The sequence below is a fragment of the Eutrigla gurnardus genome, assembly GCF_963514095.1.
Source record: "Eutrigla gurnardus genome assembly, chromosome: 19".
In the NCBI taxonomy this organism is placed as follows: domain Eukaryota; kingdom Metazoa; phylum Chordata; class Actinopteri; order Perciformes; family Triglidae; genus Eutrigla; species Eutrigla gurnardus.
In genome coordinates, this window is record NC_139930.1 from 15527092 (window position 1) to 15548306 (window position 21215).

At 40.7% G+C, this 21215-nt stretch overlaps 1 protein-coding gene across 8 annotated transcripts in view; it reads left to right on the top strand.

Moving 5' to 3' along the window:
* Nucleotides 1-21215, top strand: part of ank1b (ankyrin 1, erythrocytic b) — a 55734-nt gene that overhangs the window by 9808 nt on the left and 24711 nt on the right. For all 8 annotated transcript variants that reach the window (XM_084034729.1, XM_084034730.1, XM_084034736.1 and 5 more), the window contains exons 2-12: nt 14420-14521; nt 17578-17676; nt 18189-18287; nt 18570-18668; nt 18869-19054; nt 19577-19675; nt 19798-19896; nt 20003-20101; nt 20465-20662; nt 20741-20839; nt 20966-21064. In XM_084034729.1, coding sequence (XP_083890855.1) covers nt 14420-14521; nt 17578-17676; nt 18189-18287; nt 18570-18668; nt 18869-19054; nt 19577-19675; nt 19798-19896; nt 20003-20101; nt 20465-20662; nt 20741-20839; nt 20966-21064 — 1278 coding nt within the window. The remainder of the gene's footprint in view (nt 1-14419; nt 14522-17577; nt 17677-18188; nt 18288-18569; nt 18669-18868; nt 19055-19576; nt 19676-19797; nt 19897-20002; nt 20102-20464; nt 20663-20740; nt 20840-20965; nt 21065-21215) is intronic.

Below are 21215 nucleotides of genomic sequence, written 5' to 3' on the forward strand. Positions count from 1 at the left end.
GTCCTGTCTTCCTCACACACCTGATTTTTTTTACACTGTTGGTCTCTGTCTCACATCTCTGCCTGATACGAATACACATAAACTAAACTATTTGTGGATCGTGGCCAGATTGTAATGATGCAGAGGATCTGACTCAGCTGCTTTAAGGTGGGACGAGCGACTGACAGGGTGACCGGTTGTGTTGCTGGCTCTGCACCAGCAGTCCCGTTGGGAAGGCCAAGGTGAGAGGACAAAACAATTATGCACATGGCATACATACTAAAAACACCCCCTTAATCCTAAAGCTTAGCAAGGTGAGGCTTCTTCTCCTTCATCAGAATTCAAGTCAGCATGCTCATTAAACTATGCAAAACGTGATTGAAGTCATTGATTACACTGTAGTTTGCTTCCCCTACAGGAAAAAGAGAGAAAACAACACATTATAAAAGGGTTGGCATTGTATACAGCTTAGTTATTTTGACTTCAGTTCACAAATCTGTCTCTAATTGCTGTATATTTGAATCTGGCATCTGGTAATTTTCTCCACTGCTAAAAGTTCTGGAACAGTAGATTCTGTCTGTTGTAGATATCATTATTTTACTTGCTTACTTTCTTCCTCCCAAGATATATCTGACACAATTGATACGTAATGCTGCAGCAGTATTTTCTCCAACTGTCTCACATCTCATCGTTATAACATGGCTTCAGGGGGCCTTTTCAATATTAATTAGAAAGAGAACGCTTAAAACATACATTATCCTCAAAGCCAGGTACTTGCTTGATAATTGTTTGTTCCAACATGAAAGGCCTGTCTTTTATTACCGTGATAGTCCTGCAGCAGAGAACGAATAGAGCATTCAAAGTAAGTGTTCTTGTTTTGCACATTTTATCCTAAAAGGGAATCAGCATTTCAAAATGTTCTATTTCCCGCACAGGCCTTAATTTAAGGTGCATGTGTGGACTTTTTTAGGTTGCCTGTTAACACTTGTGTATGAATATCACATTTAATACACAGCACAGAAAACACGCGTCTTGCGATGGGGTTACACCAGCCTCAAAGCCAAATCAGGTCAGGGGCAAAAGGTGGGGTTGCCAGTGGACCCTTCCCCACGTCCTCCCCTTCTCCTTCCGGCGTCCTTGCTCAGACTACACCCATTTTCAATCTGTGCCTTCATTTTGATCTCAATTCTACACCTGTTAAGTTCAGTGCCTGCAACTTTGCAGGGTTGTGACTCTATCGTGTTGACAATATGCCCACAAGCAGGCATAAAGACAAATGAACACCTGGCAAAGTACTCCAAAACTGCATCTGTGGTTCGCACTACAGTAGGTTTCTCCAGGACCACATATTGTCACGATGACTCAAATACAGACGAGATGAAAACAACACCAGCCACATACTGTCACGGCCGCTGAGGAAGATTGATGGTGCTCTGTAGGAAGTGCCGCTTTCTGCAAATGCAGTGTGTCAGCTTGTCTAGCCCATATTTTTAGCTCTCCCTGGTGCATAAGGTTTATTATAGTACGAGCTTTGGGAAGAGCTCAGTGGCTTATCTTTGTGACATCATGTAACATGTGTCACAGACATGATGCTACCTCATTTACATCCTCATTGACTAGTTTTAGACCAAGACTGATGATGCATTTTAGTGTTTTGAGAGGTGGCTTAATTCAGGCGTTGTTATGATTCACTAGTCTCCTGTTTTTATGTGTTTCAGTGTCATTGGTCATTTTTGGGGGTTTGTTTTGGCCCACAGACTGTTTTTTTTTTCACTAGTAATGAGTTCAGATCAGGAATCATTTAGTATTCCAGTTTCCCCCATCTTCTCTTTTTGTGATTCGCTTTTCTAATCTAGACTATATTGGACACTTGCAGAAGTTGGCTGGCCTCTGGGAACAAGCTACTAGCTGTGGCTTTCTAATGACAGGCAATGTGTTGACCCCTACTGGCCTTCAGGCCTGACCCAGGCATCAAGAGTTTTTCCCACTGATGAATAGCTCCTTGTGGGCGAAAACGCCCCCTGTGAACCAGCACAGAATGCTGAATCATAAGGAGATGACTCTTATCGACCAGCCTCGGGGAGTGGTCACCCTCCCGTGAAATCCATCAGACCAGCAATAGCAATTTGCGGCTGAGGATAATACCATTATTCTCTCACGGTGGCATGTTGAGATGAGTTGGCATTTTTGTGGTGGTTCTGATTGTGATGAAGCATATGCACTTTAATCCCTACATTTCATTAAAATTCCAGATACCAAAGCACTAGATTTGATTACTTTTTTTAAAACATAATTTCATTGACAAAGGCGCATTTGAGGCTCATTCTCGGTGTATTCAGGATAGCAAGACAGAGCTTGACGCTGCTTTTGTTTATTTTTAGAAGCTGTAGTCATAGTGGTAGTTGTGATCTCACAATAATAGCTGGAGGTAGCCGTGCCCTCCTGCGATCTTGTCTTTTAGCTCATCTTGCGTGCATCCTCTTTGACTTTTCCTCCTTCATCCTCCAGCAGCACCTCTGTGCCCCCGCCTCTCGCTTAGCATGAGGCTTACTGGTATGACTCTGCACCCGCTGGGTGATTAGTGATGACCCACTGTCACTGACACGGGCACGCACAGTTGGGCGGCTCAACATGCAGCTAACGCATGCTTGCACAGATATGCAAACGCATATATATTCCATATATAAATGCATAAGTGCCGGAAACACCAAAAAGGAAGGTACAAATGACTCATCTGTTTTCTCAACTTCTTCCTCTCTCAGTCCTCTCCCTCCTCTCCACAGTCGAGATTTTTTTAACTGAACTTCATTGCGAAAGCTCAGAAAAACATCACCAAAGCAATTATGTAAACATTGTTTAATTATAGTGAAAGATTGTATCAGTTTGTAAAAAAACTGCGCTGCATTCGGTCCGACGTGAAAAAGGACCCAAACGGGTGATAAAACAAATGAGTAGACCTTCATGGTTTATGGTGTATGATATGCATGATATATTTCCACAGCATATTTGACTTACAGTGTGTCCGTCACGAATCGGTTCATCAGTCTACTGTCATTGTGTATCATGTCCCCCAGATTGTTGCTGAAATAAAAAGAGTGAATGAAATTGAAGGGTCTCCATCCCCTGCGGTGCTGTAAGGCTGCTAGGAGATGACCTTTTAGGGTTAGGGGTTAATTTGTCTGTGAGTTTCTATTTGTTTTGGAAGAACAAACTGTGTGGGTAGGGGGGAGGTCATGGCTTATGAACTGGAGTCTGTCAGTTGTTGGGAGTCTTTCCATCCTGCAGTGCGGAGCATATGTCAGCTTCTCTGACTGCCTGTTTCCATCATGGCTGAAAGTAAAGTTACTATACGTGTCCACGCCGACATGTCCGCACATGATTTGAGTGCATGAGTCTATGCATTTGTGTATTAAAAATGTGGCACCTGGCTTTTTTTTCTGGGTGCACGTGCATCCACACGCAGCTGAAGACCCCATGTGTTTGTGTGTCTTGTGCCTGTCAGTGTGCGCGTGTGAGTTAGTATGTGTCAGCTCGGGAGCGCTCTACAGTCCTGATTCATGACACGGCTGATTTGGTAGTCAGTCAGTCAACGTCATGATAGGGCAGCGGCTCCCGCTCCCCCACACCGAACCCCCCTACCCCTCTCAGGCTGTCTATCTTCCCCTCCCCAGGCCACGATCACAGTTACTCTTGACATCTAACACCCGACTGTGCCTCCGACTCCTGAGTCATACTGCAGTGACCTTATAGTGACTTCGCTGTTGAGTTTTGTGGTTAACTTACACGTTGCTATCTGTGCAGTTATCTAGTACAGTTATGCTTTTTCCCCCCCTTTTATAAAACATAACTCAATCTTGTTTATTTGCCAAATGTTCATAAAGAGGAATGCACAGGTCCACATTGATGATGGCATAGTGAAGAATGGAGGAGATGCTGCAGCAATAAATTAATGCAAAAACATGTTAAATACATATTTTTTTTCTTTGTCTTTTAACTGTGTAACTGATGGTTAAGCGGTTAATTATTAAAATCCTACTGCAAACTACGCTCTGTATGTATCATGAAGAGTTTCACAGAGTAACATTTGTACAACGTTGTTCATACAGTAATGTAGAGCCATAAAAAATGAACGCTTTGTCAGATATTAAACACTGAACTTAGTTCACTGAGCTTTATAAATGTTATCCTAGTATGCTATGTACATAACTCTGTTATTGTGTATATATATTTATATTTACACACACACGCCAAATACAATACGTAAGATTTTGCCAACTCACAGATAAATATCCTCAGACCGGATGCATCAAAGCCCAAAGGTAATGGCAATGACCTCAGTCTTGGCCTGAGAACACCTCAGAAGGAACAGATGACAGATGGATGGGGGGAGGATGAAGTGATAAACTGACAGTGCTGAAACGAGAAGTGTTACAACTGTGTGTCGTCTACTGAGAGCAGCGCAAACGACTCAAACCAACCGCTAAAAGGATGAATAGAAAGGATGGACCATAGACTGCACTATATATAACACATTATATATGGTTGGGGGGGGCTTATAGATATACATTTAAAGGATGAACCACTGGGAATGTCATGATTCATTGGGGTAGCAGAGATGCTTGGTGACTATGCAGACCTCCCTTTAATAGGAATCACTGACCTTGCTTCAAGACATTGCATCTCCACAGGCCCCGGGAGTGCTGGTCTGTATCTGACCTTGACCTCTGACCTCTTTCTGTGGGGGGAATACAAGTAAAAACATCCCCGAGTGGGGATTCGTTGCTCTAAGACACCCTATCTCTCCCTTTGCACGCAGATAGGTTTGCTTTAACACGTGACAGCAGGCTTACATTCCTCCTCTCTCCATCTTTCTCACTTACACCTGACCTCCACTTCTCCATATCACTATTTAGGGCATGTCCACACTAATGTATCTGCTATAGCTGTTGGAACCACACCAAAGCTGGTATTTTCAGCCATTTCACCTTTTGAACACTTGTTGAAATGAGAAGTTGGAAAGCAGTCTGAGGTGATGATATAATATGCCATCGTTGTGTGTCATAAACTTGCAATAACAACCTGAAAATGTGTGGGCAGACCCGTTCGGCGTGTAAACAGCATTTTCAGATGGTATCGGCTTCATTACGGGGATGTAGACGCATCCCTTCTCTTTTGTTTGCCCTTCCTGTCTTTCTCCTCCTTCCTATCCATCACTCTTGTTCCTCCCTCCGCCGACTGCTTCCTCCTGTCACAGTGATAGTATATCAGCCTTGTGGGAGGTAGTGCAGTCGTGGACCGAGTGCAGCTGAGTGCTTTGCATTAGTTATGCGCACATGACTTTCAGACGTAGAGGCTCCTTGGTTCTAACGTCTATCCCCTTTTCCTTATCCTCCTTTCAGTCTTTGTGTGTCTTAATGCACCATTTATGAGTTGCCGGGTTTGCCCCCCTTCTCCTTTCATGCCCGTTTACTCATATTAAACTGAATTCTATTATTTCAAGTACATTCATGTTACAATTTCAATACAATGCAAATTGCGGGAAATTCTGCATATTTGCTCTCTAGTGGAGTTAGATGAAAACATTAAGACAACTCTCATATATATCTGTTAATTATAATGTTACAGACTGCAGCCAGTTAGCTTAGTTTAGGAGAAAGAATGGAAGTCATGTATTGTTTAATCCGTACAAAAACTGAAGTATAAAAATGATGATTCACAGTGTTACGCTGCATGAGAGCGCAGCGTTTACTGTGTTCCAAATGAGGCTTTTTGAAGCTATTAAAAGTGAGAGGCACACCACCTCCTTGCACGCATTTAAGGTCAGTCACATCAGATCCTGGGTGAGCAGATGCAGCTCAGAGCGATTGCTATATCACATGCTAGTGCCGACCTCTTAAACCTGATTGGGCAATCACAGACAGCTTCACTCCCAGGGAAGTTAATGTGGCATTGGGCAATCAGCCCCAAGCTATATATAGGACTATGCAGGACCTGGTAAAAAGATATATAATAATATGAATTATAAAGAAAAAAAAGTTCCAGATTACATGCTGTGGTTCATGTAAATGTGCTTCTTCAACAAAAATCGATGCAGCCGTGCTGTGCTGTATTTCCAAAAAGGTCATGGAGTTATCACCAAGCAAAGGCATTCATTCAGTGGCCTATTTCTTTTTAAATAATATCATCTCTATTGGTGGTATTGACCTTTTTCATAGCAGATATTTTTCCGCTGTAGTAGTATCATTAGTATAATTTATGATGGCTATATTCCACATCGGTGTTCCAAGGTCGGGTGTTATGCATGCTGGATAAGTAACACCTGCGACATTGACAAACAATCACTAAAGCTCTCCATCCAACAACAAATTTTGTGCATTCAAAACCCTGTTTTAACTGTTTTTAGTTTCCCACGTGACTCTAACTGTGTGTTACTAACATTTATTTTCAGATATTAGTTGTTCTGGCAGGGAACTTGACTTGTGTTTGGACACTTAGGGAGCCCAGAGTGTCAGCCCAGAGTGATGACGTCAGGAGCAGACTCTGAGGGACAGCGCTACTCAGCACGCTTTGCCAGTAGCATTTCTGCAGTGCTCATAAATATTGAAAGGTTATGAAAGGAGAGAGAGAGGAGGCATGTTGAGGGAGTGAGAGAAGGGGAGGGGGTTGCACAAAGCTACGAATGGGTGAAGCAGTGAGACAGAAGTTGAAGGAGCACAAACAAGAAACAAGTGGATATGATGCGTTCCTGAGTGAATGAAGACGTGCTTCTTTATCGATTATTATTGGCCCTCATTGTCCTTGTCTTTCCCCTGTTTGTCTCTTGGCAGAAATGCGCAACAGAAAATGAGTAAGGAAAAAGGACCAGGCAGAAGTGTAATTTGAAGGGGTGAAATATCCTGTGTCACCTGGTCAAATCTTGAATGCAAAGAACATTTTCAGTAAAAAGACAAAAATGTGTAGCCTATTTCTTTCCCTGCACGTGTGTGTACAGTACATTTGTAATCTGTGGGATTATTCTCATGTCGAATATGAAGTTAGGGTTTGGACTGGAAATTAAAGGGAAGAAGAATAAATTATGTATCTTGAAGGTTGTAATGGCTGCTTGCCACTAAAAGAGGTCTTTTTAAGCTTTCAGACTCATGAAATCATTGGAAATGATTCCCCAATCGTCATTTTCAGAAATCGTTAATAATCGCGACCCTGAATACAGGATAAGCGGTAGAGAATGGATGGATGGATGGATGGTTATTGATAATGAAAATCTCATCTGCAGTCGTTCTGTACCTCTGTTGTCACCCTTGTGCGTGTTCTTGTGTGTTACTGTATGCATTTGTGTTTATGTTGCTTGCATTGTACTGCATTATATTACTGTCTCAGACGTGATAATCCAAACCTGCATAACATCTAAGTATCCAAATATCAGTGTTTAGTATGTGTGTGTGCATTTGTTGGATGTCTGCGCACCAAACATCAAGATACACACACACACACACACACACACACACACACACACATAAATATAAAAATAAGGAAAAGCATGCTTTGATTGTAATGGGCTGCAGAAGCAGTGGCCTGACAGAGGCTATAAATATTTCAGATGCTCTGTTTTAGCACCGAGATAGAGAAGACAACAGGAAGATCCTGGTTTTGATGTGTCTCATCGTTGTTTCATGAGCAAAGAGGGATTTTGGTGTGCTGCAAAATATATTCATCTTAACAAATCATTTAATCCTTTATTGAGTTTTCGATTGTTTTTATTTTTAAGATAAAAGGCAGATAAGCAGCGTTTGGTAGACATGGAGCTGATGATAAGACTGGTCTCTTATCTCCTCCATGTGTTGGTGGTGTGCTTCTACCTGAATCTAGGTGCAGCATGCATCAATGAATTTCGTGTCATTGAATTGTCTGAATGTGTACAGCCTTACCAGCCTACGTGTTTGTGAAGCACCGTCTCACACTCACACTCTCCTGCCGTCCATCGATCCATCAATACTGAATCCACTCCAACTCAGTGGAAATTTCTAGACTCTATTGATTTTTCATTCTCGGGGCTATGACTTCATCTCGCCAGGCACAGACATGCTCTCTCTCTCTCTTTCCTGGTTGTAACTGTAAAATGACACCTCATTTATGAATTGAGGCTACATTCATTTGTTAAGTTACAATTTATTAACACAATTGAGTGTTTTATGCACAGCTGGTTTCGATACTTATCATACCTTGATGTCTTATTCTAAAATCTCTCAGCTTGTCATGAGTAATATCACAACAGAATAGAAGGTGTAGCGTGTGTTTCCCTGAAGGTTGAGATCAGATGTTTCATAGTGATTGTACTGATCCATTTTTCATTATCTCCGAGTCTTTCCCCCAAAGTAATGCATTTTAGTTAGAGGCCTAAGTTGGGCGAATGGCTTGAGAGATGCGGAACCAAATGGGAAAGAAGAAAGAGTGCCAGTAATATCAGAAGTGCTAGATTAGGTGACTTTCTTTAATGTGTCCCTGTACTGCTTCAGCAGAGACGCTGCCAGGTTAAGAGTTTCCTTTCTCTGTGGTGGAGGATGTTATTAACACTTCCAGTGTATCATGTCCCACTAGAACAACCTATGATAAAAACATGAGCACTCCGGGCACTGAAAAATCCCAAAATGGCATGCAAGAGTAGGCTTTTTTTTTTAGGCATATGGGTGTATGTAAATACACGGCACGCACATCTGCTTTTCCTTTTTTTGTACTCGGACTGATTGTGAGATGGACTTGACAGTAGAGGCCTGCAAGGCTTCTTCTACGCTGTTTCCTGCTCTGAGAGCCTGCAAATCATTGTGCTTTGTGTTGACCCTCTACTGCGAGACTCTGCATTGTTAGATTTTTTTGTCTGCCTTTGTGCGTGAGTTCACATGAGAATCTGTCTTTTGTCGTAGAAGTGGGTCTTTGTTTCAGCCCATGAGGGTTCATTACCGTGATCCATCTCCCTCCCTGTTAGTGCCAGCATTAACATACTGGTGCGTCTGTGGAGCTATTTTTAGTTTTGATTTGCGTGTGTGTATGTTTGTAGGTAATTTGTCTTTGTATGTTTTTTTTTTTTTTTGTATTATATGAAGGAGTGTTGTGTTAACGGTTCCAATGAGAAACAGCCGCTATTGTTTTCATCTCCACTGGTGATCTGGCTGTCCATCAATAGTCATCATAATACCCCCAAAATATGCAGATCATGCAAGATGCAGACTACTGCCTGTTCCACTGCTAGATCTCTCTGTAGAGAGGGATTGGAAGATGTTAGTCTCTGGATAAGACATTTTTACTCCTCTCTCTCTTTTCTCTGCATTTCGTTTCTCTTTTCTGCCAATAATCATGTTTGACAGTGAAAACAATGGGTTTGAAATTTCTACACGTCCTCATACTCACGAAGCAATGTGTTTTATTTTCAGCCATAAAGACATAGAGATGATATGAAATAGGTTCTATTATCTAAAGGTGTAAATGTATGTTTATAGTATTTCAAAGGTCCCATAGCTACTTTAAAATTATGAATTTTTCATACCATATTGTTGTGTTTGGCACCATTTTTCACTTTTTTTTAAAGCAATTCACATAATATACAGTAGGTACTGGTGATATGATAAACTGGTACAAGCCAATATAAAATCATAAAATATTATAATGTCATTATTAACAAACAAACCTTTCCTTTCTCTTCCTGCAAATTTCACATAAGAATCTTCTGTCTATGCCAACAGTGGTGGTACATAGAGTGTAGTATTTAGTAGGTATTTCTACAAGTACCCTCCAAGGTACCATGTGAAGGAGACGAGATGCATGTTGAACTGTGAGAAGAAATCTCAACTTGAAGTGACACAAGGACTCATTTCAAAATCAGAAGTGACAGGAGCTGTCACTACAATAAGTACACATATCCGATGTTTTGCCAATGACGTCAGTCACAGAAAACCCACAGTACAGGACAAAAAGCACCAAAATGCTCCCAGGACAGAGAGTTTGTGACGATTTAATATCTCCCATTTTCCAAAGTCCTGACGGCTGAAAATAACACAAATCCTGAGATTGTGTCTAAATATGTGTCGCACATTATCATGTCATTAAAATATGTCACACCTGTGAAATTCACACTTATATTACAGCTTATATTTTTGTAGTCGTCTGTGTGACTCGATGCCATATGTTTTTTAAATGGCAAGTGGCGTCTTATAAGATTGGTTTCCATCAACCTGTTTTTTTTATGTGAGTTTCAGCAATGTGTGTGTGTGTGTGTGTGTGTGTGTGTGTGTGTGTGTGTGTGTGTAAGATAACATTTATTAAATAGCCAACCTGAAATCAATGGCTTCAACCTTTTTTTGCTTTTAATCACTACACGTGTATGCGGTTGCAGTTCTGCCAACAGTCCCTGCCTCGGTATTAATATCTGAGGTCTCTACCTCTTCTGGCTTTTTTCATGTCTACACAATTATTTTTAGCTCTGCATAAAGCGTGTGACTGTGTTTCTCTGTGAGGATATGGGTTTGGGTTCGCTACAAACAAGACACAAAGACAACGATATCTAGAGCTGTGTTGAAAAAAATCGATTTTCCGATTTTTAATCGATTCGCATATTAATGACCGATTATCGATTCGTACGTCCAAAGATCGATTTTTTTTTTTTTTTTTTAAGATTTTTTTTTTTTTTTTTTTTTAAAGATTGACCCCTTAACCTTTTCATCAGTCTTCCAGCCATCAGTAACTACCAATACTTGTAAGATTTGCTGTTTAATATTGATATAATACTAGTTTTAATATGTTGCTTCTCTACACAGTCATGAAGTGAAGGAAACGGTTCAAATACATTTTTCATTTTTAATAACATTAACCCCCGGATCGAATCGAAATCGGATGGAATCGGAAATCAGATCAAAATCGGATCGAATCGGATGGAATCTGAGAAAATCGGAAAAAATCGATTCTGAAACTTAAAAATCGGAATCGAATCGATTCTTGAAATTTGAATCGAAACCCAGCTCTAACGATATCATTATCTTAAGGCGAAACATATCACATCTATTTACACCAATAATGAATATTCCTCCTGATTTTGGAAGATGTGGACATCTCCTTTGAAAAAACATTAGTGAATCAATAGAATTTTCCAATATTTCGGTTGAATTTGGATAAAATAAAGTAACTGACCCCAATGGCAGATGTTCTTTCTTGATAAAAGTTTGATTTTAGAACATAGTACACAATTAAAACACTTCTCATGTTCATCAGGAAAACTGCTATGTTGTGGCCTTGCTGGTCTTTTTTTAATGCCTCTCATTTGGGCTTTCCCTGTGTCTCTTCTCCTCCGTGTATTGTCGTTTAGACTTGTAAAATGTGCTTTGAACTGATTAACAATTCAGACCATTAACATTAATATTTATGATTGTCTAGGTAAGCTGTGTGTTCACACTAATGGCATGCATGTCTGTCTTTTCATTTCACTCATGTGAACTAGTTTTTATCAGGCTGTGTTTTGTTCTTGGTATAGAGTTGAAATTCTTGACTTTTGTCACAGAAGATTATGATTGATTATTTTAAGTCCGTGGCTATATTTAATTGGGGAATTATTAATGCTATGCTTTCTATGAAAGGGCAGTCTCACTCTTCCCTTTGCAATTTATGAGCTTAAAATTAGACTCAAAAGAGTTTTACCTTTTTCTACATTCCCAAACTTTAAGTAAAATGTCGTGTGACAATGTTTTTTCTGCTGTTAATACTATCCATTAATGGCAGATTAGGTCATTTGGAAAAAACAGAGATATTGACTTTGAACGCATCGCCGAACCAAAAAAGTCCCGCCCCCTTCTGGAAAGATGCTATTCCAGGATTGGTAACAACTTCCTACAATGCAAAGCAACCCAAAACAGGAAGATGGACTGAGCAAAAAGTCAATCTGACAATACCTGCAAAATATTTCTGCTGACTATAGCCAGCTTAGCTCACAGCTGCTCACAGCTACAATTACCACAAGCCTAAACAATAAGCGACATTTGCTCTCAAACTCCAAAATGCTTCAACGATTTTGTAGCCAACTAGAGCCTCAAATCACAGTATCTCATCACAAAGGGCTTTGCAGGCCCACATGTTTGCTAAGAAAACAGTAATTACTGTAATAACAGTAATTCTCATGCAGCCAGTGGATCGGGATCACAGACGCAATCGGGTGGATGTTTGAAATCAATGATTAGTACTCGTACAGGAACTGCACTTCTCCTGAAAGGTTATTATGGATTTTTCGCCCAATGATGTCAAAAATAAGGGTAAAAATATGGCCTACCCCAGCTTTAAGTATAGTTGGAAACAATAAATTAACCCTATATAATCCCTGAATTACAGTGATACGTATTGTAGCAATGATTCATTTCAACACTCCTGCTTAATCTTTGAAATACATTATCTGATCTATATTTAAAAAAACTAAACAAATGTGTTTTAACCATACAACATAGTTAATGAATACAGGAAAACAAAGTAGAGTGTGTGAATCCTGATTTAGACAGGCAAAGTAGAGGCACGGATCAGTTGTACTTTATAGAGTGACGCATATCGAGGGGTTTTAGTAATCTGATTATTCGCTGTAACTGGCACGGTGATTACAAATATAGTACCAGGGTTGGACGTACAGCTCTAATCTCTGTTATAGAGGGAAGAATGAAACGAAAGATGGAGGAAACAGTTAAAAAAGAAGAGGGAGCTGAGACTGCAGAGCCGGAGTGGAACATGGAGACAAATGGATTTCAGGCAGACAGCAACACAAATATGAGCTGGTGAAGAATGAGCTTCTGGAAGCTGCTGCGATAATTTTCATTTCTGACACACACACACACACACACACACACAATGACCAGCACTCATTGACACACTCACGATGATAAATGAACATAGAGAACTGGTTCATGAAGTAGTGGCGGGGGAGTCATGGGGATGCAGGTGGAGGCAATGATCAGTAATACAGTACGTATGATAAATATGATCATAGCACAGAAGAGGAGCAACATCAAAGTAGTTCACTGTGATGCAGAATATATATAGAAACTCTCCAGTACCATCGCAAGGTTATTAAGAGGCTCCTGTCACTTACTGTTTGAAGTCTCATCTCTCAGTGCTCTCGGGCTGAGTAATGTCGAGCTCTCATATTCAAAGTAAAGAGATGAAATAGTGAATAGATCGTATTGCATCCCAGACACTTGTGACGGGCAGCAAGAATAGAAGAAAATAGAGGCACACAGGGAAAATATGATCAAAGGAATTTGGATATTTACCAAATTATTGTATCATATTTATTGGACAATGCATGCAAATATAGTACATTTTCAACAAATATCAACTGATGAAACACCATGAAGTGTCCGATCCACTGTTACAGATTCATATCTCCACTGGCTTCATCAAAGATAATACAAAGTGGTGGCAGGGCAGCTATTTCTGAAAGCCCACAAGCTTGTTTTCTAATGAAAATGAATGGTTATGGGTTGTTTCTGTGTTCATTTAAAGTAAAGGCCATTTATAGTATTCCTCATGGTGCAATTATTAATTTATCTCTCACGGTTTATTCACCATGTTCATCTCATTGTAATGTTTTGCGTCAAACAGACAGAAAAAGCATGTGGTTGTTCAGGGAAATTACTCCGTAATATTCCTAACATTGAGATGTTATTTAGCAGAATGTCAAAGGGGCTCGACTGAAGAGGAAAGAATAAAATGTAGCAAAAAGGGGGATATGAATGCTAAGTGGTTAGGGAGGAAGCGATATGATCTTATTTGTTTCTTAGATGTAAGCTGATTGACAGCATGGTTCACCCATCATGCATCAGCACAGATGAGAGATGTGAGGAGAAGAAAGTCATTTGAAAAGACATATCTTTCAGAAATTCAATGTAATAAAACCACTTGAGAATAGCATCTCAGACCAATACATAATTTTGCCGGTGGTGGAGAGAGAGAGTCAAGAGCACGGCACCTCATGCAGTATTTCCTCTTCAGGGCATTGGAAGCACCTCATTGTGCAGGTCAGCTGTGTTACGCTATTGGCTGATGAATGAATTCAGAGGTGGGCGTACAATCGCTGAGACACACCAAGACACAAACCACGGGAGCTTCCCTCTGAGATCAGACAGGCAGACAGCGGAGCTCGTGGCGGAGTGTGCTCGGCTATGAGCGCCTGCCAAACTCAGTGTGGGCGAAGCGTTTTTTTACAGAGGGCAGGGGAGCCCCTGGATGTAGACTCACATTTCCTGCATATTGTGTCTTGTATATGTCAGACCTGTTGATGTTGGTATAGATGTTCAATGTGATGGCTGTTGGTGTCGGAGTTTTTGCTTGGAACCATATTGTTATGTACTTTTAAAAAAGTGCTGATCAGTAATTGTGTGCCCATCTTTTTTAAAAGGCCTCCTCTTCCTCTTCCTTACAGGCTGATGCATCCACCAGCTTCCTGCGTGCCGCTCGTTCAGGGAACCTGGACAAGGCTCATGATCACTTGAAGAATGGACTCGACATCAACATAGCTAATCAAGTGAGATACTTAACTTTGACTCAACAGCACAATTATCCCCAAACAAAAAAAAAGCTGTTTGATTGCATGTGTTATGTGTGTCACCTGGAGTGGAAAAAGGAAGCCACCCATAGATTCCAATTAACAAAACCTTAAATTAAATCAATTACAACATTTGTTTTGTATTCATAGTGCTTAAGGATATGTCAGCCTACACTAGGAATAACACTAAATGGGTACATCGCTACAGTATTTATACCTTTGTGTCGAAATGAACATGGAAAGCCATGAGATGGATGCAACAAATCTATCCCACGTCTGTGGGAGTTGAAATTCATTCCCAACCATCAACCAAGTCTAGCAATAAGTGAGCCAATTAGGCGATGGAATTGTCAGTGAAAATGAAAGAGTACTGCTGAGCCCATTCACACATTATCAGCAGAGCGAGAGAGCTTTATTGCTTTAGTTGTTAATGTTCCTCAGGAGAAATTTCAACGGTGCGGGTCTGGATGATAGTTTCTATATATTACAGGTGGGCGGATGTTCATTCCACTTTATAAGCTCTTTTCCTTGAAACTCACATTCAGTTCATTCATTCATTCATGCCCAGGGGAAGCAAATTGGAAAAAAATTAAGGTTTTTCTCATTCCATCTGGCTACCTTTTGTCCTGAGCATAAAATATTGCAAGTCAAAAATCTGATATTCTTGGAACCTTTCCAAAATATAGTTGTTTTAAACAAATCTCTTTGCAATGAACTGTGAATATATTTTGAGTTTGCCATGATATCTTTTCCCAAACCAAGGGAACTCATAAGCACGTGATGAAGAATTTAATTGTAAATTTAAAATAAATAAAAAAGGTTTTTATTATTTATTATTATAAAGGTTGCACTAATGTCGCAGAGATCATTCAGCCCGTTGTCTCCCCACTGTGGGAAAGTAAAAGGCTTTCCCTCAGTAACACAGCCATGATTATGAAACATATTTAATGGAGAATGCTACTTAGGAACGTCATTTTATTCCCCTGAAAAAGAACACACTGCACAAAAGTGGTCGTTAAAACAATTTTGGAATTTGGATCCAACAAATAATTTCACTATAATCTCAATGGAAAGCCATTCTGCAGCCCCAGCCAAGGATGTCAGATAAATGGCCCGAAAAGAAAATGAAAAATTCACGACTCCTTAGACCTCCTGATTCTCTATCTTTTGCGTAAAGTGGTGTGCATAAATAATTAAGTATATTAAATTATAGTCCCCTCAATCTTCAGCCCTGCCGTCTGCACTCTTAAACCTTGTTGCGTCACGACCTTAAAACATAACAAAATGCAGGCGATTGGGTATTATGAGACATGAAAGTGAGTATGCGTTGTTTGGACACATACACCTGCTTGCCACTGAGTTGTTGTGTTAACCACAGCTGAGGAGTGGGAGTAATGTTTGGTGAATGAATAGACAAGGGCTTTTATTCACAGACAAAACAGTCTCAGTGAGTTAATGTATGGCATTAAGACGCCCAACTCTATTAATATTTGTTGTTCTATTGATGCATGCAAAACATGCACCGAATAGAGACAAACGGATGAGATATGATGGATGAAATTAAAGGAAATGTCAAATTTGCTGAATTTTCAAGGGTCCTTAATATCTGTGTATTAAGATTATAATCAACTAAATAATTAATATTGATATGATCAATAATTGCATTTCATACCCACAACCATGTGATCAAACTGATTTCTAAAGGCACTTAATGTGATCGTCTGAAGGGATTATTTCCCTCTATTTCCCACTTCTTTCTTTCTTAGGGATTTTTTCCCTCCACTATTATATTTTATTCTTATACCAAGAAGTGAGGCAAGAGCAGAGACAGCATTTTTATTTATTTTATTTGTGATGTATGTGATTCAGCAACGTAGCCTGTCATTGCTATGTCTACAACGCTGCAGGCTGCTGTTGGTGCTCTCTCTCCCTGTCTTTACCTGCATTTATTGAGCTGTCTAACTACCTACCATTGTTGTGCTACTGTCTGTTTCTTTGTATACATAAATGCACATCATTCACATGTTGTTTAGTGGGCCGTTATATTGTGTTAAAATGTTACGGTGCATTCTTTTTAGCCCAATGTGTGCTCAGCAGATGTTCACACGCTACATTTCACGGTGTGTGTGATGACCACCGATACGTTTCCCATCACTCTGCGCATGCTCACGGAGACACGGTGTTACCCATGTGAATTGAGTGACACCGCAGTATGATGGGAAGCCTGAGGAACGGTGTGGATAACTGAGACTCCTGGTGGCCAGATTTGGTTACAGCAGGCGGGTTGGTTGCAGCTCTGACATTACTAATACAATATGCAGCCGACCACCCATTGAGATAATCAGACAGACAAACAAAGTTGACATAAAACAGCTGTCTACCAAGCCCGCCTGCACACACACACACACACACACACACACACACACACCCCTCCCTCCATTTCTTTCTACTCATCAGCCTCATCAGGTCTTTCATTTTGTCATTTAGTCTGTTGTTGTGTGTTTATCAGTTATTTTTAGAGATAAAGTAACAAGACGAGCAATGTTTTGCACAGCTAGAGAACAAGGGTATGTCTTGCAGCGCTCACAGTTGCATCACACTGAAGGAATACAGTTTCTTTCTTTTACCTCTTCCTCGCTAAATTTCCATCCAAAGTGGTTTCATTTAAAATGAACATCGATGTTCGGTGGCAGAAGTCAAACACCTTACAATCTGCTTTCTCTGACCACTGAACGAACAGCACATTTGGCAATTCTGAAAGGATGTGAGACACTTTATGTCTGTGGCTGTGGCCAAGACCGCAATGACCACTGAAGGCCAAGGAGAGGACAAGGTCAGGAACGGAGATCTCTGAGAGATCTTTGCACAGATCTGTTCAGTTGATTTAGGAGGGTGGAATGTTGTTGCTCCACACGTGTGTGTTGTGTACTGTATTACAAAAATGTACAATATAACACAATGTTTACACCCCTTTTTTCTTTTTTTTCTTTTCTTTCAATGCTAATGTGACTAAATCTATCCGTCCTCTGTCTCAGAATGGTCTCAACGGCTTACACCTGGCCTCTAAAGAAGGTCACGTCAAAATGGTCCTGAATCTACTACACTCGGGCATTGAGCTGGAAGCCACCACCAAGGTACTCTGTTCTCTCTGTATCTGTGCTGATCTAAAGAAGCATTCTATACTGAACTGAAACGGATAAAACACGGAGCTAATCCAGCTGAACTACAACTATAGCAAGCATTCATACATTTATGGGCTATATACGATGATGGGAGAGACAAATATATTTCTAAAAATAAATTCAATTTGTGAAAAGAAACAGTCGTGCTTTAGCTAACGAGAGGTAATCTGCACTGACATGATATTAAGATCATGCTTTGCCAATAAAACTGAGTGATCTCAATTTAATAGCGAATAATAGTGATAATTTGATTGTGAAGAGAAGGCTGGAGTTGCCTCTTTGTCATCAAGTTTGTACTCATATACTGGATGAATACAAAACACTAGATGTATTTCAGTGCCGACTTCTCCATGTAGAGATCTAGGCCATTAGGTTGCAATACTTTTCCTCTGGTTCACTCTAATATCCTCTCTCTTTTTGTGTGGTTTTGTGTGTGTGTGTCTGTGTGTGTATGTGACCTCCAGAAAGGGAACACGGCTCTCCATATTGCAGCACTGGCAGGGCAGGAGAAAGTGGTGGCTGAGCTCGTCAACTATGGTGCCAACGTGAATGCCCAGTCACATGTGAGTCACCGCAAGCTTTCAGCAAGAGTCTGTGTGTATGCATGCATCTGTGTATCCTGCTAAAGAGTCATCCCCATATTTACAAACAGTATCTAAGGACAAGTGTGTGTGTCCTTAAACACCTATTCATTATTTATTTCTTATTTAAGCTGAGTCTCATATCCCTGTGTGTATGCATATGTGTGTGCACGTGTTTTTCTGACATCTTCTAATGGGTTGAGGCCCATGTTATTGTGTGTTTGCATATATGTGACTATACATAATATATTTGTGACCTAACAGAAAGGGTTCAGTCCTCTCTACATGGCAGCACAGGAGAATCACTTAGAGGTGGTCAAGTTCCTGCTTGAGAATGGAGCCAATCAGAGTCTCCCAACAGAGGTATGTGAAAAAAAATGCATATGTATATTATTCATTATTATATACATAAATATATCTTACCGGATATTTTATAATTTGCTGCATCTGCTCATAGAATTGCATGGTGTCAAATTCAGATTGTCCCTTTTCCCTCCCTCTTCATTCTCTTTTCATTCTTCCCATTCTGCCATCTCTCCTCTTTTTCACTCACTGTCTATCAGGACGGCTTCACTCCTCTGGCAGTGGCCCTCCAGCAGGGCCATGAAAATGTCGTGGCACTGCTCATCAACTACGGCACAAAGGGCAAGGTCCGCCTCCCTGCGCTGCACATCGCCGCGCGGAACGACGACACGCGCACTGCCGCAGTGCTCCTGCAGAACGACCCCAACGCCGATGTTCTCAGCAAGGTACACACTCTCTGAGATTTTGTGTGATGCTGTAACAGTTTACCTAGTGTACGATGAGAAGCCAAACAGCCAAACAGCAATCTCTAGGGTTCCGGTGTAGCCAGCGGATATCCGGATATCCTATTCTGTGTGCTCATCATGTTTTACAGTCCGATTAGTAAAATCATTTCTTTTAAAAAAGCAAATTAAAAGCTAAATTACTGTCAGACAATAGCTGGTGGGTTCTAAGATTGCTCTCCACAGACTCATTACCTGCAACCAAAGACTGCTCCAACACAATTGATGATTGATTAATAAGAAAACTATCCAAACAAATAATTTCTTAGTGCAAAAAATCAGCATAAGAAGAAAAAATAATCTTCAAAACACACTGTTATAAAACCCTTGTGGCTATTGTTATTTAATCAGTGTCATGCACGTTGTTGTAACCTTGTTTTTTTAATAGTGATAAAAATAGATTGTAATTATCCAAATTTGTACTTTTATTGTCACACTTTGCCATTATGTCTCCTTTATCTGTAGACTGGTTTCACACCTCTCCATATTGCCGCCCACTATGAGAACATGAGCGTAGCCCAGCTGCTGCTGAACAGAGGTGCCAATGTAAACTTCACTCCCAAGGTTTGTCTCAGCCGTTGTATCAAACGCAACCTCTAAAAGGAATAATGCCTGTGGTCCAAACAAATACAGGAATTTAGTTTTTCCATCATACATTTAGCTAACTTATGTCCCTGCTTCTCTAGAATGGCATCACACCCCTCCATATAGCCGCCAGGAGGGGCAACGTGATGATGGTCAGACTACTGCTGGACAGAGGAGCTCAGATTGACGCCGTAACTAAGGTAGCGGAGTCCTTTCATCTATCTGCCTCCCTGCGGGTTTTGCTCATTTCTGTCTCTTAAGTCGTTTAACACCGTTCCAATTTCTCTCCTCCGTCTCCCTTTGTAGGATGAGCTGACTCCTCTCCACTGTGCAGCCAGGAATGGCCATGTCCGCATCATTGAGCTCCTGCTGGAACACGGTGCTCCCATCCAGGCTAAAACCAAGGTAGATTCATTTTTTAATGAGAGGCTGCGATCGCTGTGGTTATCTTTTAGCCATTACTATACTTTGGAGGAGTACTGTTCACTACTTTGTGAATCTCAATCTAACTACTGAGTGAGATTCCATGTTTTATGGCGCCAACGGGAAAAAAACATTTTACTAGAAGCCTCTACACTTTCATGTAACACTGGTTGATATAGCAAAAATCAAGATTGGCAATTGTATCATCTGAAAGTAATTTTAGCAGTGCATTGATTACATATCCTCTAACCCACACTCATCTTTCATGAACTCAAGAAATGTGATCTTATAGACTATCTGCTTTTCTCTCCTGAACTTTTCCTCCGTCTCCGTTCTCTCCTACAGAACGGTCTGTCTCCCATCCACATGTCAGCTCAGGGGGATCACATGGACTGTGTCAGGCAGCTACTGCAGTACAACGCCGAGATCGATGACATCACGCTGGACCATTTAACCCCTCTTCATGTAGCAGCCCACTGTGGTCACCATCGGATGGCCAAAGTCCTACTGGACAAGGGTGCAAAAGCCAATGCAAGAGCTCTGGTGGGTTTTTTATTTCTTTTCTGTTTTTTCTTGTTTATCTTAATATTTGCATAAAGTGTATTTTCTCTGTGTTTCCAGAATGGCTTCACACCTCTGCATATTGCCTGCAAGAAGAACCACATGCGGTCCATGGACCTGCTGCTCAAGCACTCCGCTTCCCTAGAAGCTGTCACAGAGGTGAGAAGTGTGACCACCAGGGACACTGTCTGAAAAATGAATAATTATCTCTTATCACTCTTGTGACGTAAAGAAAAGTATCATGAGCCCTGGGGGAACTTCTCTGTCTTGTGTTTGTACGTGCAGTCTGGTCTCACTCCTCTTCATGTAGCGGCATTCATGGGCCATCTGAACATAGTAAAGAACCTGCTCCAGAGAGGGGCTTCACCTAATGCTTCCAATGTGGTGAGAACCCCTTTGCTTTTGTTATTTCTCCTCCTTCGTGTTCAGATGAAAACATGTTGCCTCTCTTTGTGTTCACATATTAAGAGGACATTTACAATAAATTAAATAATTAACTACTTGAGAAGATTAATTTGGAGGTCAAACGTTCGTC